The 20,461-nt window shown below is 37.8% G+C and overlaps 1 protein-coding gene across 1 annotated transcript; it reads right to left on the bottom strand.

The window, feature by feature from the left end:
- Positions 1–6,305: 6,305 nt before the first annotated feature.
- On the bottom strand, positions 6,306–10,758 carry mul1b (mitochondrial E3 ubiquitin protein ligase 1b). Its single transcript, XM_042408196.1, has 5 exons — positions 10,661–10,758; positions 8,435–8,577; positions 8,215–8,302; positions 7,968–8,088; positions 6,306–7,690 (listed from the first exon to the last, which is right to left on the bottom strand). The coding sequence occupies exons 2-5, from the start codon at positions 8,552–8,554 to the stop codon at positions 6,961–6,963; spliced, it is 1,059 nt and encodes a 352-aa protein (XP_042264130.1). The 5' UTR covers positions 8,555–8,577; positions 10,661–10,758; the 3' UTR covers positions 6,306–6,960.
- Between the last annotated feature and the right edge of the window lie 9,703 nt (positions 10,759–20,461).

The raw sequence follows: 20,461 nt of genomic DNA, 5'->3' as shown, positions 1-20,461 counted from the left end.
ATCAGAGTCAACATCCTGAACTCTGCAGCTGTATGTCCTGCTGGTATTTCTCTCTCCCCCAAAATAATTGGATCTTTTCTGCTCCAAAATGTCTCCACTCCTCTACCGCTGCTCTCATCTGTTTTACTTTAACTTTAACGGTACTTTATTAACCTTATCTACTGTATGTGTAAATGATAAAATCAACTCAATCTATAGATGATCATATTGATTTAATCTGTAAACAAATGTCACTGTATCTTATTGTCCATATTTGTCTGTTTAAATTAAAATCAAGAATAAAGCAACTTTGTAGAAAAGTTCTTCTACAAAGTCACAATAAACTGACTAAAGATTACAAGGAATACCAAAGTGAGGAAACTCTCTTTTCGTAGCGTACTCTTGTCAGAACACTCTCTACCTGAGAGATACAACTGGAGGCTAGTTGGGAAACTTCAACACTTAAGGGCACTTAAAATGCAGTGATAAAAAAATTAGCATTTTCATAGACCTGTAACATCATAAAAAGATGCAAATATTTCAATTTTAGCCAAGCATTCAGTTATAATGATGTTACCAACAGGGAACAATATGTTCCTCTAAATCACAGTATCAAGTATCAACTGAATTGATGGGGGCCTTGAGGGGGGACCATGGCTCATTTTTACCTTGGGGCCTTGTAGAGGCTTAATCTGTTCAAGATCATGAAATGAGCACCAGTAAGTAGTTTCCCACTGAAGTAGTTTCTAACCTGGGGATCAGGACCCCCCCACAATATAAATCTGAGGGGTTGTGAGATGATTTTTTAAGTATGTCTGTTATATAGAAATTACAAGTTTTCTGGCTTTTCTGTTATATTTCCCTTTTTTCCCTGTGAAATTCTACATAGCTGACCAAATAATCTCACCTCAAGCACCATGTAGTAGCTGTTCTTGAGCTTTTCATCATATCAAATGATGAATGATTTTTTGTAACCAGAAAAAAATAGAAATTTGAACGTCTACACTTCTATGACAACTAGACAAACTCAAAGATCACGTGATAAGATGATGACAAAACCTCTTGAAAAGCTACTAAATGAACCTTGAAGTGTGAATGTTTTGTCAGCTGTTGTTTCCAAAGTTATGGATGAACTTTGAAGTTAAGATTCTGGTTCTAGTTTTATCTCTTCAGATCTCTAAAAAACTTTACTAATGACAAGAGGTCACAGTTAGACGTTGCTTTGCTTTAAATAGTCACAAACCAAAAAAGTTGGGCACCACTGTTCGATTAAGTAACAAAATCTTAAAAATATAATACCTCACAATAAGTCATTGTTCTTTGATCAAAAAAGTAGTTATAATGGTATGATGCCAACAGACAATAATACTAAATATGTAGTTTAGGGCTGTAATAGCCATAACTAATATCTGATATGATATATACTGAAGATTAATGTTATGTTTCAGTGTTTTTGACAGAAAATTACATTGTAATATGTATATTTCAATGATTGCATGTCCATATGTCATCAGGAGAAATATAATCAAAAGCTAAGAAGAATCAAGGGAGCAGTCGACTGGCTCCCCACTGCTGATAAATTATTCCTATATATGAATCATATTAATTATACACTATTAGCCAAGCTCACACTTTACATTTATGCAGCGCTGGAATACTTAAAGATTTATATTGAAGTGCAATTTTGAAAACTTTTCATGAGTACTTCCATTTTATGGTACTTCTACTACTTCACATTTCAAAGGGAAATATTGTACTTTTTTACTACATTTATGACAGTTATAGTTACTTTACAGAGTCATGGGTTGCATACAACACATATGATCATCTTGTATATTAAACCACCCAGCAGTATGTAAAATAATTACATTTGATGCACCTCCACCAGCTACAACATTAAATTAATATACATGTATAAGAACACAACACCAAAGGGTCCATTCTACCTGATAAGAACTGTTACTTTTGATGATTTAACTACATTTTGATGATAATACTAACATATTTTTACTTAATTAGGCAGGACTTTTCCTTGTAATTGAGTGTTTTTACATTGTGGTTTCGATATATTTACTGCAAAAAATATATACTATATACTTCTTCTGCTACTGCATGTATCCAAATTGTAACTGTATTATATCAGCAGTATCAACTTTATCTTGAAAACTATGAAATTGGAAGTATTCATAGAAGCTAATGATAGGATTTAACATGAATTATCCTTCCACAAATACTTCCACAAAGATTTTATTCAAGGGATTGAAAATCTGTCTCACATGGAAATGCAATAAACAAACTGTGTGACTTCTTAAGAAATCATTTTCATTGAAATATACTGTAGCTGTGAACATTTGTTTACTTGAAGACTCTCAAGCACTTGCTTTCAAAAGATTGCTACCACCACAGCAGCTTAATTGAATCGAAAAAATCAATCCACTTGCCTTGACAGCTAACATCACTTTTCTGATGAAAGAAGAGAATAACTGAGGTGATTCAAGTGATTTACTGAAGTGATTTATACCACTGTAATTGGCACCACTTTCTAATATAAAGGGTGCTTGTTAGAAAATGCTACCAATTCCAGATATCCTGTAGTATAAAAGAACATTTATGAGCTTTGAGTGAAGTCAAAAACAAAATACAATATAACAAATTTGATATATATAAACTGCCTCTGATGCCATTCTTGTCAAAAATAGTTAAATTACTATGCTTAAAGAGCAGTGAATTGTACATTTAAATTAGCATATTTTGCCCAAACTGAAAACAAGACTGTAGATTCTTCACATTTACAATTATACACAAGACCTGAAGAATTAGCAGACAGTCTTGATGGTTTGTCGGAGCAAATTACACAGTAATCCTAAGTGCTATTCATATCAATGTGTTGTCTGAGGTTTTATTTGTCTGATTAATCTTACTGACTGACTGTCTGAAATTATGTGTTTGAGAAAAACATCTCTGACACGTCTGTTGTTTTGAGGTTCAGCCCAGATTGATGTGTGAATTCTGCAGATTTGAATCAGGGCTGATTCGTGCTTTTATCCACGCTAAACGCTGCACAGTAAACATCTCACCTCCGTCATTAGGCCTGTGTATAGCTCTTATCATCCAATTCTTGCCCAGTCCTCATGTGGGATTGAAATTCAAAACTCTTAAGTGGGGAATAATAGAGGGAATGTCTTTGATGGTTCACTCAATGTCAGTACAGTGACAGCTCCTGCTGCTAAAAGCACTGCAGGAACAGATTGAAGGGTTTCCATGGTGTTGGACCAGAGCTGCTGCTTTCATGTTCGTAGCACAGTGAGAAAGAGTGGTTTGTTAATACGTGACTAGTGGCTGAACAAGTGATGTTTTCACAAGTGAGATCATTTGGTATCATATTGATTTATAGCCACACCGCAAGTCAGAGTGTATGGTAAACATCTGGTAACTAAGATCTGAAAGCCTCATAATTGCTTCTGACATATTGCTCAAAAATACACCTAACAACAATATTTAACACGACTAAAAGAGTCTGCAGCCACACTAGCAGCTATGTTAGGTTGTATTTAGGCTCGGCATGCATTAGCATACATTTGGGTCGCCGAGGTAACCAGGTTTTTAAAACGTAATGTACTAGTAGATATTGTTTAAGTAAAAAACAAAGAGTCACTTAACTCTGTGACCCAAATATAAGCTAATGTGTGAGAGGCACCAACACACAGCAATGGTTTGAGCTAAGTACTATATGCTAATGTTAGTATGGAAACATGCTCACAATGACAATATTACAACTCTGATGTTTAAAAGTTTTATATTGATCATGTTAGTTTAGCATGTTAACATTTGCTAATTAGCATAAAGTACAGTTGAGGCTAATGGGACTGTCATTAATTTAGCAGGTATTTCCTGAAAACCAAAGTATCGGACAAATTAAAGCATGATGATGGTGCTGGATAACAAAAGTTATTACAATTCATTCTGAGGGGAACATGAATGCGTGCACCAAATTTCAACCGTGTGATAGTTCTCGAGACGTTTTGCTCAAAACCACGTGTCACCCTCATGGTGGTGCTACAGATCACCAGTCAGTAGGCTTCGTCTTCTGGACACCATGAATGTCTGCACAAAATTTCATGGCATCCATCCAATAGTTGTGAAGATATTTCAGTAAGAACCAAAGTGGTGGACCAACTGAACAATCGTCACATCCGTTGCTATCATGACAAAAAACATGTAAATGATAGAAATAAGAACCAGAAATGATTGTAGGTAGGGTTAGTTACGGTCCTGATGCGGGTATGATGATGCTTTTAGTGGGATCAATACATCCAACAGGAGTTAGTGCATAATGCTCTTCCTCCTTGATTACACTGTATAACTGACATTTAGCACAAGTTTCCTTCAGAGACAAACCGACATCTGCTCAGTCCTGGAAATCTGTGAGCCAGCCACTGAATACTAATGTGATGATAATGCCAAAATCCCAATGTAACGTTAAGTAATACATCTGAGATTTCATAGCATAATGTGGGGTGATAAAATGTGATTTTTTTTCTTTTTAAATAATTCAGTTTAATTTGAGAATACAAAGCACATTCTTGTGTGCTCAAATTGCCTTAAGATGCCTCCTCTGGAGCCATATGTGCATCCCTGCTGGCCTAAAATTGAATCGTGCTGGAGCATTTCCTTCTGCCTCCACCTTTGCTATCCAATTGTCTGACTAAAAATGTGCTTGAATGATCATCTATTTTCTCAAGAATAAAGGATTCAATAAAGGTTTTAAACTTTGCCTGCTGCCTTACAATGAAAAAATGTGAGTGTGTCACAGTGAAACAGACGCTTGAATCATTAATTGATTCGTTTCATTTCACAGAAACAAAGCCGAATTAAAGGTGATATTTGTCTTGACTGTTTTAATGTATAGGCAGCTTAAAGTGGAACAACAAACACAGAGGGAGTTTAAAATAACTGCTCGTGTTCAGGGAGCATGTGGCTTTACCTTTTTATGTCTATTCCGGCCCCTGAATCTCTGAATTTCCTCACAGGCAGACATCTCCCTCTCCTGGCAGCAATCTCCATCTTCCTCTAACAACAAGGCGTTCTCCTTTTGTCTAATTTTACACAATGACATAATTAAAGTAATTCAGTTTTCCAACAATAATTGGCTTAACATTGCATTTGTCTTTAATGCGGTTTCATTTGCAAGTAGACAATGGGTTCAACATTTCTGCCATTATTCCCGAGAAAAACAGTTTCAAAGTGCAACAATCAATGAGGGTTCAGATGGCGCCTCTGTTCAGTGTTCTTTAACAAGTTTAACATGCTTCTGTCTACTGTGGCTGAATGTAGAGCCTGAGCACCTGCTCCACATGTCTTTATTAGCAGGCACCCAGAGGACGTAAGAACAGGACAGGGTCAGCTTGCTCTCTCTTCAGAACAAGGACACAATCTGACAAAAGGGTTGTACAATTATCCCCCCACCACTCCACTTCACTCTTCAAACTCCCACACAGAATTTTTTAACGTGAACCACACAACCTTTCTTCTGCCTCGTCTATGTAGCACAAAACACAACCTTAAATGAACCACAAGACCTTCATTAACCTTAAATGAACCATAAGACCTTCTTTAAGCTAAAATAATCAACATTAAGACATGAAAAGACACATGTACAGTCTGTACACACTCCCAAATTAAATGTAATGACTAGACAAGATGGGCCCTGTTTCCCAAAAGTATCTTAAGGATAAGATCGAACGAACCCTCTTGAGTTTAGGAGGTTTTTCCAACTTTAAAACGCACTTGAGGGAGACTAAGAGCATCTTAAGAAGCTCTTGAACCTGCAGGAGGAACTGAAGATGTTCATCTTTAAACCTGCATTAACTGATTCTTTGACTACTTGTGGGGAGCAGAAACAAGTTGTAAACACAACACTGACACATCCAGATGTTACAGAGCAACATTATCATTCATGTGGAGTTGTGTTTCTGTCCACCTGGTGAATCTTTTAGCTCTGTTGAGTTAAGTGAAATATCTCTCAGCTACTAAATGTTCCACTATGTTTACCAGCTAGTTGCTAACTGTGTCTGTGTGCTGTTTGGTGCTGAATAGGTAGTGTAAAGTGTGTTTTTTGGAGCTTTTTCTCTGAAAACAGCTGCCTGCTGCTGCCAAAAACGACACTATGAGAGCACTGAGAGTGAACCAAAACAGTACAGTCAGCCAGACAGCTAAACAATGAGCTGAAACTCGCTATAAAGCTCCGTAAAGCCGAGGGAAGCTGCAGAGTCGCTGATAATTCTCTGCAGGTTCACCACTATGAGCGACACCTCTGATATTACACATTATCTGACACATTGTTTATTAAAAATATTGATTATAGCTGCTTTAAGGTCAAATACAGAAACCATGACAGAATGACATTCCTAACAAATGATGTGTACTTTCATCAAACGTGAACAGCCACTGCTTTATTTTAGGTATAATATGTGCTTAAGAGCAGCAAATTCAAGCAACAGTTGCATCGATTAAAGTTTATTTTCTTCCATCCAGTAACATAAATTATTGAGGGAAAGCTCCAAGCTGAAAGCTGTTGGCGTCACATTAAGAAGAACATTTTTTAGTGTTTGTAGAAATGCTTTTAACTTCTAAGATCAATCGTTATCAGGAAACAGGGCCAAGATCAATCAATATTTGTCAGCGTCTAAGTAAGACGAGATCTCATTTTCTCTCTCAAGATGAATCACGGGTTCCGAATCTGATTTCAACATTTGATTGGAAATGCGATTAAGTGATTCAGCACAGAGATACTTACTATTCATCATTCATCAGTAGTAAGCAAGAGTAAGCAAAAAAAAACTCCAACCAAAGTACAAAAAGTACAGACGCAACCCTTTCCAAGCTTGAAAGAACAGATTTTGAATGATATATTTCCAAGTTCTCCATGACTGAGAATGTCTTCTCCACATTTTCATTTCTGTATTTCCAACAGTCCCTACATTAACTGTTGTAAAGAGGCACCACCCTGTCTATAATTGCCCTGCAGATGGGGCATTTCTTTGGCTCTGGCAGGGCCTCGTAGCACTGGGTGCAGGCACACACGTGACCGCATTCGAGAAACACGCAGGACCGTTCCTGGCTCAGGCAGACAGTACAGCTGGTGGGGGACACGCTGCTTTCCTCAATGTTGAGATCACGCATACGTTTCCTCTGATGTTCCTTGAACTCCTCAAGCAGGCTCCTTTCCTTCTTAATCTGCCTGTGGTGCACGTATCGCTTCCACAGGATGAAGAGGAGCGTGGAGCAGGCGGCGACGCCGAAGACGACGGTCAGGATCCTCCACAGTCTGACGCTCTTCCCCTGCTTCCTCAGAAGGGAGTCGTAGTCCAGACGAGTGAGGAAATAACGGAAGCCCTGCTTGGGAGGTTGGAGCTTGATCAGGTTGTTGTCTAGGACCAGCTCTCCTATGCCTGTGACGCTGTCTCCCAACCGCAGCATCTCCTCCGTTTCGTGGATGCCCTTGGGTCGTTCCCCGCTGATGAAGTGGCCGATAACATTGGACAGGGACTGGACTGTGGGGTGGAAGTTCTCGTAGGTGGTCTCCAGGTCCAACTCCGCGGCATCTAGTGGACGTACAATTCGTATCGTGGCAGCGATGTCTTCATCGTGAGAGCCGAGGGCAAATGGAACCGTGTTGGTGCGCTGGTGGATGACTTTCTCTGTGTTGTTCCTGTTCATAAATATCATGTTTACTTTTGTCTGTTACTTCAAACACAACAGCAAAAATTGTAATATACAGTTCAGCAAGCTTTCACATACCTTCTGACTATATTTTAGAATACTTTTAACTCATATTTTAACATTCTCACTGACTTTATTTTACTGTAATCTGTTTTTTTTGGGGGGGAAGGGTGTTATTGTCTTATTATTTTCTTTCTTTTGTTATTTTTTTGTCTTGTTTTTATAACTTAAAGACCGAAAACAATCAATAAATCAATCAAACTTACCAGAGATGAGTGGTGCGATTCCACACCATCTTCTCCTCCTTCAGGGTCAGTCTTTCAATGACGCCTTTACAATTATCAACAAACTGGCTGTTCAGAGTTTCCTTCACAGATCTCACTACACCTGCAACGTGCAATAAATAAAACCATGTATGAAACCACTGATATAATAATGCAAGATAAATATTAGTCATCATGAACAAATTATATAGTCTAAGTTAGGTTTTGGTGAGTAAAACTGGATTCAGACCTTCTATGACAGCGTATGGGACACATCTTCCAGGAGTTTCAGACAGGATGTTTTTCAAATCCTGGTCAATAGTTACTTTCTTGGCTTCCTGCATGAAAAAAACAAAACAAAACAAGATTAACAACTGTAACATTACAGTCTTGTCACATATATGCATTATATCCACACACTCCTGACATTCACATTACTAAGATGGACTGTTTGTTGAAATGTGGCTGACCTTTAATCTGGCCACTGTTGTAGCTCTGCTCCTGTAGATTGTATAGAAGACCGCAGTCAGGGCTGAGCTGGTGGCTAAAACCACGATCTGTGCGGTTGATGGTTTCCCGCCGGAGTCCATCCTGCGATCCTCAGCATGCAGCGCTGTTGTGAAAGAGATGACGAGCACAGATTTAGCTGTCTTTAAATTAATTCTGAGTCAAATAGTACTGAACATAAGTAAAATTTAGAGGTATTTGTATTGAGTATTTCCATTTCTGCTACCTGATACTTAAGTAGATTGTACTTTTTACTCCACTGCATTTATTTGACAGCTGCAGTATCGTCACTTTTGAAGAGTTTACATACGAACCATTTGATCATCTTATAAGATAAGATGCACTGTTTAATTTAAAACTGCTCAACAGTATGTTAAGTAGGCCTGCAACTAATAATTATTCTCAGTATCACTTAATCAGCTGATTATTTTGATGTCAAATCGATTAATCGTTTGGTCTAGGAAATGAGATATGATAGTGTATTAAAATATCACAGTGCCCAGGGTGATATCATCTAATTACTAGTTTTATCAGAACAACGGTCCAAAACTCAAAGATATTTAATTTCTATTAAATATGTCAGAAAAAAAGCAACCAATCCTCACAATTAAGAAGCTGGAGCTAGGGCATATTTGGTAATTTTGCTTTGATGAAGATTAATAGATTATCAAAATAGCTGCCAATAAATGTGATGTTGATTGACTCATTGATTAATCAACTAATATGAAGTAGTTAAAATGACCTTCTTCTCAAATGCTGCTTACATATTAATCCATCGACAGTAACTAGCCATGAAAGGATAGGTTCACAATTTTTTAAATCCGTCTTAAAACAATAGTCAGGAGCCCAAATGAACATCGACATGTTTATCTTGTTATCATTCCTCCTGTTCATACTGGCCATTATGAGATCCCTTCATAATGCACTTACAATGTAACAAAATCCACGGCCCTCTTTCTGTGCAAAAATGAGGTTTCAGTTGTCCAAATTAGTCAAATCAAGTCAATATTTTTCAAAGTTACTGTCTTCTTATTGCCAAATTCCCTATTTTTGTTATGATCCCTCTACTGCACCTGGACAGGAAGACACTGTTCGTCGAGGCAAAACGAAGGATTTATTTATTTTTACTAATATGACTGTAATTGTTGAATTATTATTTGACTTACTCAGACAGCTGAAGCGTTCAGATAAACTTTTAAATACATTTTTGCTCAAAACGAGGATTGTGTGTGATTTTCGTTCCCCATCACTTACATTATAAGAGCATTTGGGAGGGCCAGAATGAACAGGAAGAATAATTACAGCAAGCAAAACATGTTTCAATGTTCATTTGGGCACCTGAATATTTTTTTAAGCAGACTTGAAAAACTGTCAACCCATCCTTTAATATGATATAATACAATACTTTGAAAGGGCCAATTCTGTGTTGCTGCAGTTGTGTACAGAAGTGAAACTCTGAATGCTGAACTTCAACTTGTAGCAGAGTAGTTTTTACATTATTATGTTACTTATTAGCTTCGTAAGTGTCTGAATACTTCCATCACATCATAAAACACTCATTACAACACTGTATACAGAATGTAAATAAGCCCAGGTGATTAAGGGAGCTTTTAATTAAAAATTAGCCTGTTTTCTACAACCTACACTGACAAAGTACCTGAACTGCCTTGATAATAGCTTAAAGAGAATGACACAGCTAAAATATCCATAATTTCGCTGGCTGTGGCTACTTTAGTACTATAACCTTTACCTTCCTTCCTGTACATGATTGACAAGTTTTGATTTTTGAAGTTCAATATTTGACACGACATGATGATTCATCACAAGATAACTCAGAGGTTAATGCTAACTGTCACGACCTTGCATGCTAGTGAACAGCTTTAGTTACTAGAAACATAAATATATATAGATATAAATCAAAATATAAAGGTTTTTGCACGTCAAACCGTGGCTGTAAGTTACTATTACAGCTACAGTAATGTTAGCTTTCCGGCAGTGTCACACACTTCCTTGATTTGGGCTTCCTGGCTAGCTAAATTAGCACTCTGCTAGCAATGTTTCAGCCTAACTAAGGCAACACGACTCAAACACCCGTTTTGAAGATATTGTAACTTTAGTGCGTCAGGTACAAAAAACCCCCCAAGGTGACAGTTAAAAGCTTTTACAGACCACATCAAAATTGGTCAAACCTGTATTTTCACTCGTCCCTCTGTCAACAGAGCTTAAACAGCAGCAGCGTCTCCTCAATTCAAAACAAAAACCAGTAGACGTGCAGTTCCCCTCCCTGCCAGCAGGTGTCGCTGTAGAACCACTTATAGTATAGAAAGCTACCACGTAATAATAATAATAATAATAATAATAATAATAATAATAATAATAATAATAATAATAATTTAAAAAAACAATAAGACAACAGTAGCTATTTATACAATATATAAGACATATTGGCAGTAAAACAGTGTGGTATCAATTGAATAAAGGCCTTTCTACAAAGATGAGTTTTGAAAAAAGTGATTTAAGAGATGTCACTGTGATCTCATACTGGAATCTGACATGGAAAAAAGCCTGGCTGGCTCCTGTCTAATCGTTACCAGTGGTGGAAAGTAACTAAGTACATTTACTCAAGTACTTTTTTTATTTTTTATTTTGAGGTACTTGTACTTTACTTGAGGATTTCCATTTGATGCTACTTTATACTTCCACTCCACTACATTTATTTGACAGGTTTAGTCACTTTTCAGATGAAGATTTGACACAATGGATAATATAACAAGCTTTTAAAATACAACACATTGATTCAGTTCTGTTTTCCTCTAAACCGCAAACCGCAAGATGAGTATTTTGATATTTTGTATATGATCATTTTGTGGAAGAAGAAATTGTAATTGTTTTATATGTCAATAAAGAAAAAAAAACTTGTAAGGATGGTAGGTTGAAGATATTTGACATGTTACAGTGAAGTAAAAGCACAGGTGTAAATTAAATGAATGATGGCCGAATTTTAAATGAAAAATATGTGTACATATCTACATGTATATACTTTACATAACCCACTGTATGTGCCTAAAGTAACTTATTACATCACCAATACTATTTGAACTATTGTGTACATAGTTTACAGTGACAGTTTGACCAAATAGACATTTTATGTATGTTGTTGTCCATTGTTTTGTGTATATACTTTTTATTTCATTTATATTTTATATACATATTTATGATATTTTTCTTCTTTTTCCACCTACTTGCCTATATATAATAGCTATATGTTTATGTCTGCTTATCTCTGTTAGCCTGTTGCACTTGTATAGCTGTATGTATTCTGTATGTATATGTCAGGGTACATTGTATGTGAATGCATTGAGATTGAGAGCAAGTGGAAACCGGAGTCAAATTCCTTGTGTGTTCAAACATACTTGTCCATAAAAGCTGATTCAGATTTCATTTAGCTGCTTCTGTTTCAGGGTCCTGTATTGTGCATGCTGGCTCATTAGCTGTCAGGGCTTACTGGGACACTCGAATAAAACAGAGCCATTGTTAATGTTATTAGTAACACTGGTGCTTTTCCTAAGTCAAAATGGCCTAATGGTCTAATGGCCATTAGACATTCTGTCTAATGGCCATTAAGGGGCGACTCCACTGGCTCCAAAAAGAAGTCCAATTGTATAGAAGTCTATGAGAAAATGACCTTACTTCTCATTTGATTTATTACCACAGTAAACACTTTCCTAATGAGTTCATGGTCTCAATCGCTAGTTTCAAGTCTTCTTCGATACATCATGATGTTCATTTTGTAAATTATGGTCCCATTTAATTTAAATTTGACGATAAAGCAGCGTAGGCTTTAAGGCATGGCTACGTTGTGATTGACAACTCGCTACTACGGCGACAGTGTTGGTTCGGTAACGTAACCATGCTATAATCCCAGATTCACAGAGTATAAGTGTAGCTACCACTATTTAAATGTGTTTTCAGTTCATGAAAGTTAATTGTAACATTTTGTTTGCCTAAAAAGTCTTGTTCAGCGTTTGGATGTACTAAAAGACCCTCTAAGGAGTCGGATGTTCAGCTTTTCCGGTAAGTACATTTTGTTTTAATGTTTTTAAGCCTGTTTTTCATTAGCGAAAATTAGCATTAGCATTATCACAGTTAAGCATAGACTGTAAATGCACCATGCTAACCAAGCTAGCAGATAGCATTAGGGTAAGCTCCACCCTCTCATCCAAATATGGTTACTTCTGGCTCCAAAAACCCAAGACGGTCAATGGTGACGGTCAAAATGCCAAACTCGAGGCTTTAAAACACGAGTCCACAAACCAATGGGTGACGTCACGGTAGCTATGTTCATTATTTTTATACAGTCTATGGTTATTCCAAGGTCACAGTTTGAGTGACGTTCTATCATAGACAGTAGTCCATGACTTAATTAGTATATACTACATAGTTTTACACATTAGTATGTAGTATGGAACTTGCACACTGCACAAGCATCTTAGCAATCTGGAATTTTTTGTGTCGTAGCAGGAAAAACACAGATGTAACTACTATCTTTAATGATAGCTCTGTTGCCTTTGGGAAGGCCATTCAGCCATGCACCCATTATTAATGTTATTACTTACACCTGCGTAAATCAGCATGCTTCATATAAAAAGCCACCTCTGTGTTCTGAAGTATGTGCCAACAGAAATATGAAAGAACAGTCCAATTGTTTTTAATGAATTATTGGGTAACTGCCATTTATAAAGTTATTATTAAGTAATTGGTAAACCGCCCATCACTTCAAGAATTTATTATTCATTATTGTGTCTAAGCAGTAAATTAGTTTCTCAGTTTATGCCGGAGACTTAAAATGAGAATTCCAATTTGACTGTATTGGTGTTAAGAGTGTTTTCCTTTTCCTCATTTCCATCTCACATTTAATTTGCCTGCTGCACCATTCACACATTCTTCTTATGCCACTGCAGAGGACATAAAGCCAGAGCTGTAGTAAAATTAAAACAGATTCCAACCCATAGAAATGTGAAGGAGCACCCATAAGCCACCTGGAGGGTATGAGGGTTGTCTTGCCCTGAGTTGACCTTCTCAGCTAGTGGTTCAACCCAGGCTGCATACAGATTATGCTTTTTTTTACATTAGACTCTAACCCGAACCATGACTTTAGGTCCACTTATAATCCCCACCAGTATACACTCATGCACACAATTACATTTGGATAAAAAACAAATCTGTTGTCAGACAGAATAAAACAGAGTATGAGTCAGTAGATAAAACAGCCTTTCATTCTGATAGTCTGCTCCTCCTCCTCCTTATTTCAACTGAATTTGCCTTTTTATATACTGCTTCTCTGCGCATTGTATCATGTGTATGGTGTATTTCTTCAGAGTTGTTGAATTCTTAGTAGCCAAATGCTGAAATTAAAATGTTATTTTACTTAAAAATTCATGCAATTCTAACACTGACTGAATCTGCCCTTAATGCCAGGTGTGGTCTACAGATTTTGAGTGCACCATATGGATTTTACATAGGAATCAGAGACATCCAGATGATATTGGCTACATTTAGCCCAAACCATTTCAGATTGTTTGTTTGTTTGCTCTAGGATCTCCAGCTGTCAAAACTGTCCTATTGAAGTCCATTAAAACACTGGTACTGCACAGTGTTTGTGAGTGAATTACCCACAAGTGAACTGTGGAGCAAATAACCAGCAGCCAGTTTCAGTCAATAATAGCCTGCGTCAGTGCAAGCAGAGCTGCTTTGAGTTTTGTCTTGATTTCAGTGGTATTCTGCAGGTACTCCTCACTCATCTGAAGCCAGCATACAGTTTTTACATTTAGTAAGGTTACAGAGAACGGCAGTCGGTTATACAACGACAGTTTGCTCATTAAATAAGCAACAATGGATGAAAAGGTGGAATAAAAGAGAATCCACCATTTGCAGCAATTCATCAAGGTTTCCATCATGTCCTTGTCATTGTTACTGTGTGGGCGGCTGTAGCTCAGGAGGTAGATGAAAATGTTGAATTTGTACTTATTACTATGGTTATATGCACTTAATTTTGGCTAGATTTACTGATGTTAAGAAAAAGCTACAATAACTCCCCCTAAAATCACTATTTGTAATTTTTACATTTCTGTTTGTGTGGTGGTTAAGGATTACACAACTGAGATGCATCATGTAAATAGGACAGCTTTAGAGGTACTGGTGGGTGTCTTTTTTTCACTTTGGAGGGAGTCGGGCTTCTTTCATCCTGCCTCTTGTCTTTATGCTAAGCTAAGCTAACCATGTCCTGCAGGCTCCGAGCTTAAAGCACAGACATGAGATGAAAACATCTTCTCATATGAACCTCGAGGAAAAATGCAAATATGCATATTTCCCAGAACTTTAAACTATTCCATTAAGAAGCTGCACATGTACTTTTTCATGTAGTCATATTTGCTCAATCTGCTTTGTCCACGTCTACCTCAGTTGATGATTTTTCTGCATTGCTGTACAGAATCGTCAATGCTGGGGGCATGTGATGGCATGCTACACAATTGAACTAATGGAGATGCCAACATTTCTTCCTTTTAATGATGCACAAATTCAAAATGTGCATATAAAAGCAGGTGGTTGGAAACATACCTTGAAAAGCAGGCAGCGAATGTAAACCTTTTGAGAATTTTGAAGGAAGGAAGGTTGCCAAATGTAAAGGAATGAAATTTTATTTAATCACAGGTGTTTAAGAATAGGAATCAGTGGACGATCATTGCATTCACTTTAGGGCCTCTAAATTTTTGGCTGATGTCTCTGCCTTCAATTAAGTGCACAAAAACACTATAAAACACCGTAAGTCTACTTGTTTTGGAAAGGATTTGCCATTGAAATGTTTTATGTAAAGAGAAAATATAACTGGATTGTAAATTTTTACTTCCATCTTCTCTGAGCTATCCTTCAAAATTTTAGATGTTCAATAATGTAACAGGAATAGCTGCCACAGAAAAAAAAACTCTTCTGGCAGAATCAGTCTGACATAATCAACCTGACATGTGAATGATTAGCCTACGAGACTTGCTTCCGATGGGAAAAGGTGCAACCTTGTTTTCAACCCCGGTAAAAGAACAGAAATGTCCTCGGGGCTTTTATTCAACATTAGTCACCTTGTTTTGTGGACAGAGTGTACCTTGCAGACCCAGTAACCCCTCTGCCCACGTAAACCTCCCACTGCCTTACTTTCTTTGTGTCTGTCACATAATGACTTCCGTTCAAATGTCTGCCTCACACGCATTCACGTGTACTTCAAACAGACAGAAATAGCGACAGCAGATGGAGGCAACAGCTTTATGGGAGGAGTACGAGAGGCGAGAAGAACATCATATGTGTCCTCTGAATCCTGTAGCGTCGAAAAAGGATGACAGTTGGAAATTGCTGACTGCTTGAGATAAGCACAGACCCTCGTCTGCATGTGCAACATCCGAAAACACTCTTCCCTGTAGAGTCTATGCAGTCACAGTACACAGTAAGAACCCAAACACACACCAGTCGCATATATTTAGTGTAATATTGTGTCAGATTTACCACACAGATGCTGAAATTACAAATTGTGTAAGCTCCTTTTTAAAATGCCAAAGTAATTCAGGGCAGACCAGAAGAAATTGTTATTATTATGCATGCATAGGATTAACTTTTCAAATGTCACATTTGATTATCTGGCTTCTTTCATATGAAGGAGTAGAGAAAGTTGGTTATAACTCTCCAGAAGTTTCTGCACACTCTTAACTTTTCGGCCATTCTGATCTGATTAACACCATTTTTGAGTATATATATATATATATATATATATATATAGGCCTTTCAAACCTTCAATATCAAGTATGCATCAAAAAGTCTTTTAGGTAAAAAACTTCAAAAGCACATTATTTCATGTGAAATCCATTTGGAATAATTTGAAGATTTTTATTTCAGTTCTCATACCTCTTAGCTATATCCAAGCATGCAATCTGCTTACTGTCCCACTGAAAAGCATATTATTTGGTGCAAAGTCCCAGTTCCTGAAGATATTGAAATCAGCTGGCAGCTTGGAGGATTGTCTCTGAGGATTAACCAACAAGAGCAGAGGATGTATACTGAAGCTATCTGGCACAGACTTTATCATGGTTTGTCATATTCTGTCTTTCAAAACTTGACATATTTATTTACATTTGACACATGATGAAACACTGAATACCAATCATACTGAATGTAGGGTAATCTGCTATTATCACATGAACTGTGTGAATAAGGGCTACTGCAAAGAAAGTGTAGATTTCATGAAGCATTGAATTTGAGCATAGATCCAAAATGTGCTTCTAAACAGCACACTCAGCTGTCTTGCTGAGAGTTAGATGAGAAGATTGATACCACCCTTATATCTGTCCATTAAATATGAAGCTGGAGCCAGGGAATGGCTATTGTAACTTAGCATAAAGGCTAACTGTAGCTCTGTTTCCAGCTTGCCTGGCTGTGTCCAAAAGCAACAAGCAACTGACGCAATTAGACGCATACTTGCCCAGGGTGATGTGAACTGATGCTAAAACACATCCATGCCAAATGATGCCAATCCAGCTGATGTTTTTGGCTGTTTGAGGCGAATAAACACAAACAGTCCAAATACGTGCAAATGAGGCTCATGAATTAACATGACTTCCTGGAGTCTCCACCGGGAGTCACAGCACCTGGCCATGAAATTTTCTTGCGCATAAACCCTGTTTAAACCACAAATTATACAGATTAAATTGTCGAGATATAACGTGTTAATTAGTGAGCTTTTTGAGGATTTTGTTACATTCAGACAGAACTGACAGAGTCTTTATGCTAAGCTAAGCTAACCGGCTCCTGGCTGTTGCTTCATATTTAACAAACAGATATGAGAGTGGTATCTAACTTTCAGCAAGAAAGTGATTATGTGTGTCCCCCAAAATGTTTTAATTATTTTTTTCCTTCAAGCGTTCCAAATCCAGATCCTGATCAAAAACTGCAGCTATGTATAATTCAATCTAACATGCTCTAATTGGGTCTCATTTTAATTTCTCTTAGCTAATTGGCTGTTATTTTTTCTTTGACCTTACATGCAAACTAATAAATCATTTACTGTAGAGCAGCACTCTCCCCGTGCCGAAGTATAAGAATAAATGAGAGGGAGTTGACCTGCTGGTCTCCTGTGACTGTATCGTTCTCCTGATTAAGGAAGGGAATGAGGCTCCTGTACCTAATGTCCTGCGCTCTCCCTGTTCATTAAATTATGATTCAGTTGAACTGCATTATGTATTCGGTCAAGCCGATGGGAATCTATAGGATGGGAATGAGATGGTATTGATTTCCATCCCTTGAGGCTTATAATTCCTCTTTTTGTAAACAAAGAAATGACTTCAGCTCTTCAAACTCCTCATGACATTCCCTTATCATTTTTGTGAAACTAGTATCTTTTTTTTTTGTGATTGGGTGTAGGCGTGTTATCTATAGCAGCAGTCTGATGTATGAGCACAGTAGCCCTTTCTGTCATCATTCCCTCTCTCTCGTTCTTTACTGTGTGCCGTGCTGCCTCGCTGCTGCCCTCACGTACAGCCATAAATCAGCCATTTGAGAGCTGGGACCCTCTCTGCCAGGCCCCTCTCATTGATTACACTGCACTGGGTAACTGTAGCGTGATGAAGAGAGAACCCAATTCAATTAGGCTGCCTTGCAAGACAGAAATATGTAGCATACGCTGCCCCGGTTAAAAGGATGTCTTAAAGAGCAACGGAAAGAAGCTAAGGAAAAGGGAGAAGAATTTGGGAGGTGAGAGTTGGGCGCCATTTAGATAAAAGTAATTGGATCGCTGTGATAACATTCTGCCCCCTGGGTTGCTTGTGTGAGTTGATAACGGATGTTCATGTTCAAGGGAAGGCGAGGGAGGGAGGAAGTTACACAGAATGAGGATGAATCAGGAGTCAGAGGTGAGCTGGAAATGAGTTTGTAACTGTTTCCAAAACTGTTGCTCATCTGAAAACAATCTCTAGTGACGGTAAAGCCGTTCAATCTGTCCACAACTTTGGTCCAGACTGAAATATCTCAACTATTACATGAACTTCCATAAAATTATTTACAGACATTTATGGTCAACAGAGGATAAATCCTAATAAGTTTGGTGATCCTCTGACTCTTTATCTAGCACCACCAGCAGGTCCACTGAAACATCTACTTGATGAATTGGTACAAAATTATGTACAAACATTTATCATTCCAACAGTAGACAATGTCTCCTAATGACTTTGGTGATCCCATCATTTTTGCACAAACATCACCATGAAGTTGACATTTGTGGTTTTGAGGGAAATATCTCAACAACTATCAGGTGGGTTGTCATCAAATTTGGTACAAAAATTCATGTCCCCCCTCACCATGTATCAAAACATAACTTTGGTGATCCCTTAACTCTTCATCTAGCACCATTTTGAGCTCAAAATATTAATTTGTCCAATACTTTTATGACCAAATACTGCAAAATGATCAAAACTCATCAGCCTCAACTGCTTGTATAGTGCTAATTAGCAAACTTAGCAGCCTAACACGCTAAACTAAGACAGTGACGAGGGGAAATATACCTGCTAAACATCCACATTTTAGCATTGTCATTGTGAGCATGTTAGCAGGCTGATGTTAGCATTAAACTCAAAGCAACACTATGCCTAAGTATAGCCTCACAGAGCTGATAACATGGATGGAGATTTTTAGTCTTGTTTCATACCCCCCCCCTCCTTTTTTTACAGATGAGTTCATGATGAAGCACTGATGCATTTGCTGAGTGCTTTAAATTGACATTAGTTCCAATGGAAAAGGCTGATGAACACTTCACGAGATTGGACTGTATAATGAGTATGTTTTTGCCATGCTAATTTAGGAACTGCTAGTTCTCCAACAGGATTAAACATGTTTATTTGTTGGTGATTTGAACCGAAAACATAAGAAAGTGGTTTGAACTTTTTTAAAACTCTGTCCTAACATTCACTTTGAATGCAGAAAGATTTATTAAAATGCACCAAACTCTCCGTCTGAGAGAATAAATTCATAAAAAAATAATTTTGTTGATCTTCCTGATATTCCTCAGTCCTCACTGTTCACACCAACATAGTCTTAATTGAATGCTTGCAGAGATAATTATATTGTATTGCTTTTTACGACAGCTCCAACATTTTGTTACATACACGTTGTTTCATACTTTCACACCCCTTTAAAGGGGTCAAATCACGCACATTTCCAGGTCTTTATTTTTATTCAGGGGCTCTACTGGACTACCTTTAAAAAAGTCCTTATTTATGCAGCCCCTCAGTTCAGCCTCTGTCTGAAACAGGCTGTTTTAGTTACTGTCTCTTTTAAGTTTCATTTATACTCCCAATCGATGCCCACACGGACAGCTGCGGACACCACGGACGGGTAGTTAATGTGTTTATACTACCTCCTGGGGTTCGCATGGAGAACGTGTTCCACACATGTGCAGTAGATCGATGTCTACAGGAACACAACTTTGTGACTACGTGGATTGGTGCGGACAGGTCCACACGGACACAACAAATTGCAGGTATGCGGATGTCCGCACAGAGCCTACGCGCTCACCCTCTAATGACGAAATTTACGTCAAGTGGACCCTAGTGGACCCTCACAGACTCACGGATGCGGAAACTATAATTTCAGCTTAAGGCCCCCTCCTGAGGAGCCTCTCTGTTATAATTGACCAGCTCCCCCGAGGCTGCCGAGGCAGTTCTTTAAGCTATGTAAACAAACTATAGTATAAGAATTTCACTTCTTTTTCATGTTCTTACTTGAAATATAAACTTCTCAAATACAATGCAATGCGATGTTTGAGCCATAATCTAATAGACCATGGAAAGGACGGCTATTTGTAGGCATGCATGAACAATCTGACATTGTCATGAGGAGGACGTAGAGGTAACTTTTTAAATGAAGTGTTCAGAGCAGTTTGAAGCCCTGGATTTTGACTT

This window comes from Thunnus maccoyii, chromosome 4 (assembly GCF_910596095.1).
Source record: "Thunnus maccoyii chromosome 4, fThuMac1.1, whole genome shotgun sequence".
Lineage (NCBI taxonomy): Eukaryota > Metazoa > Chordata > Actinopteri > Scombriformes > Scombridae > Thunnus > Thunnus maccoyii.
This window is presented reverse-complemented; position numbering and strand designations above follow the sequence as displayed.

What these genes read in the sequence shown, in the direction of transcription:
- mul1b (XM_042408196.1), bottom strand. Translation starts at nt 8,554, where the DNA reads ATGGACTCCGGCGGGAAACCATCAACCGCACAGATCGTGGTTTTAGCC. An exon ending in CAACAGTGGCCAGATTAAAG is followed by an intron (nt 8,303 to 8,434) that starts GTCAGCCACATT and finishes TTTTTCATGCAG; the next exon opens with GAAGCCAAGAAAGTAACTAT. An exon ending in CCCATACGCTGTCATAGAAG is followed by an intron (nt 8,089 to 8,214) that starts GTCTGAATCCAG and finishes TGCACGTTGCAG; the next exon opens with GTGTAGTGAGATCTGTGAAG.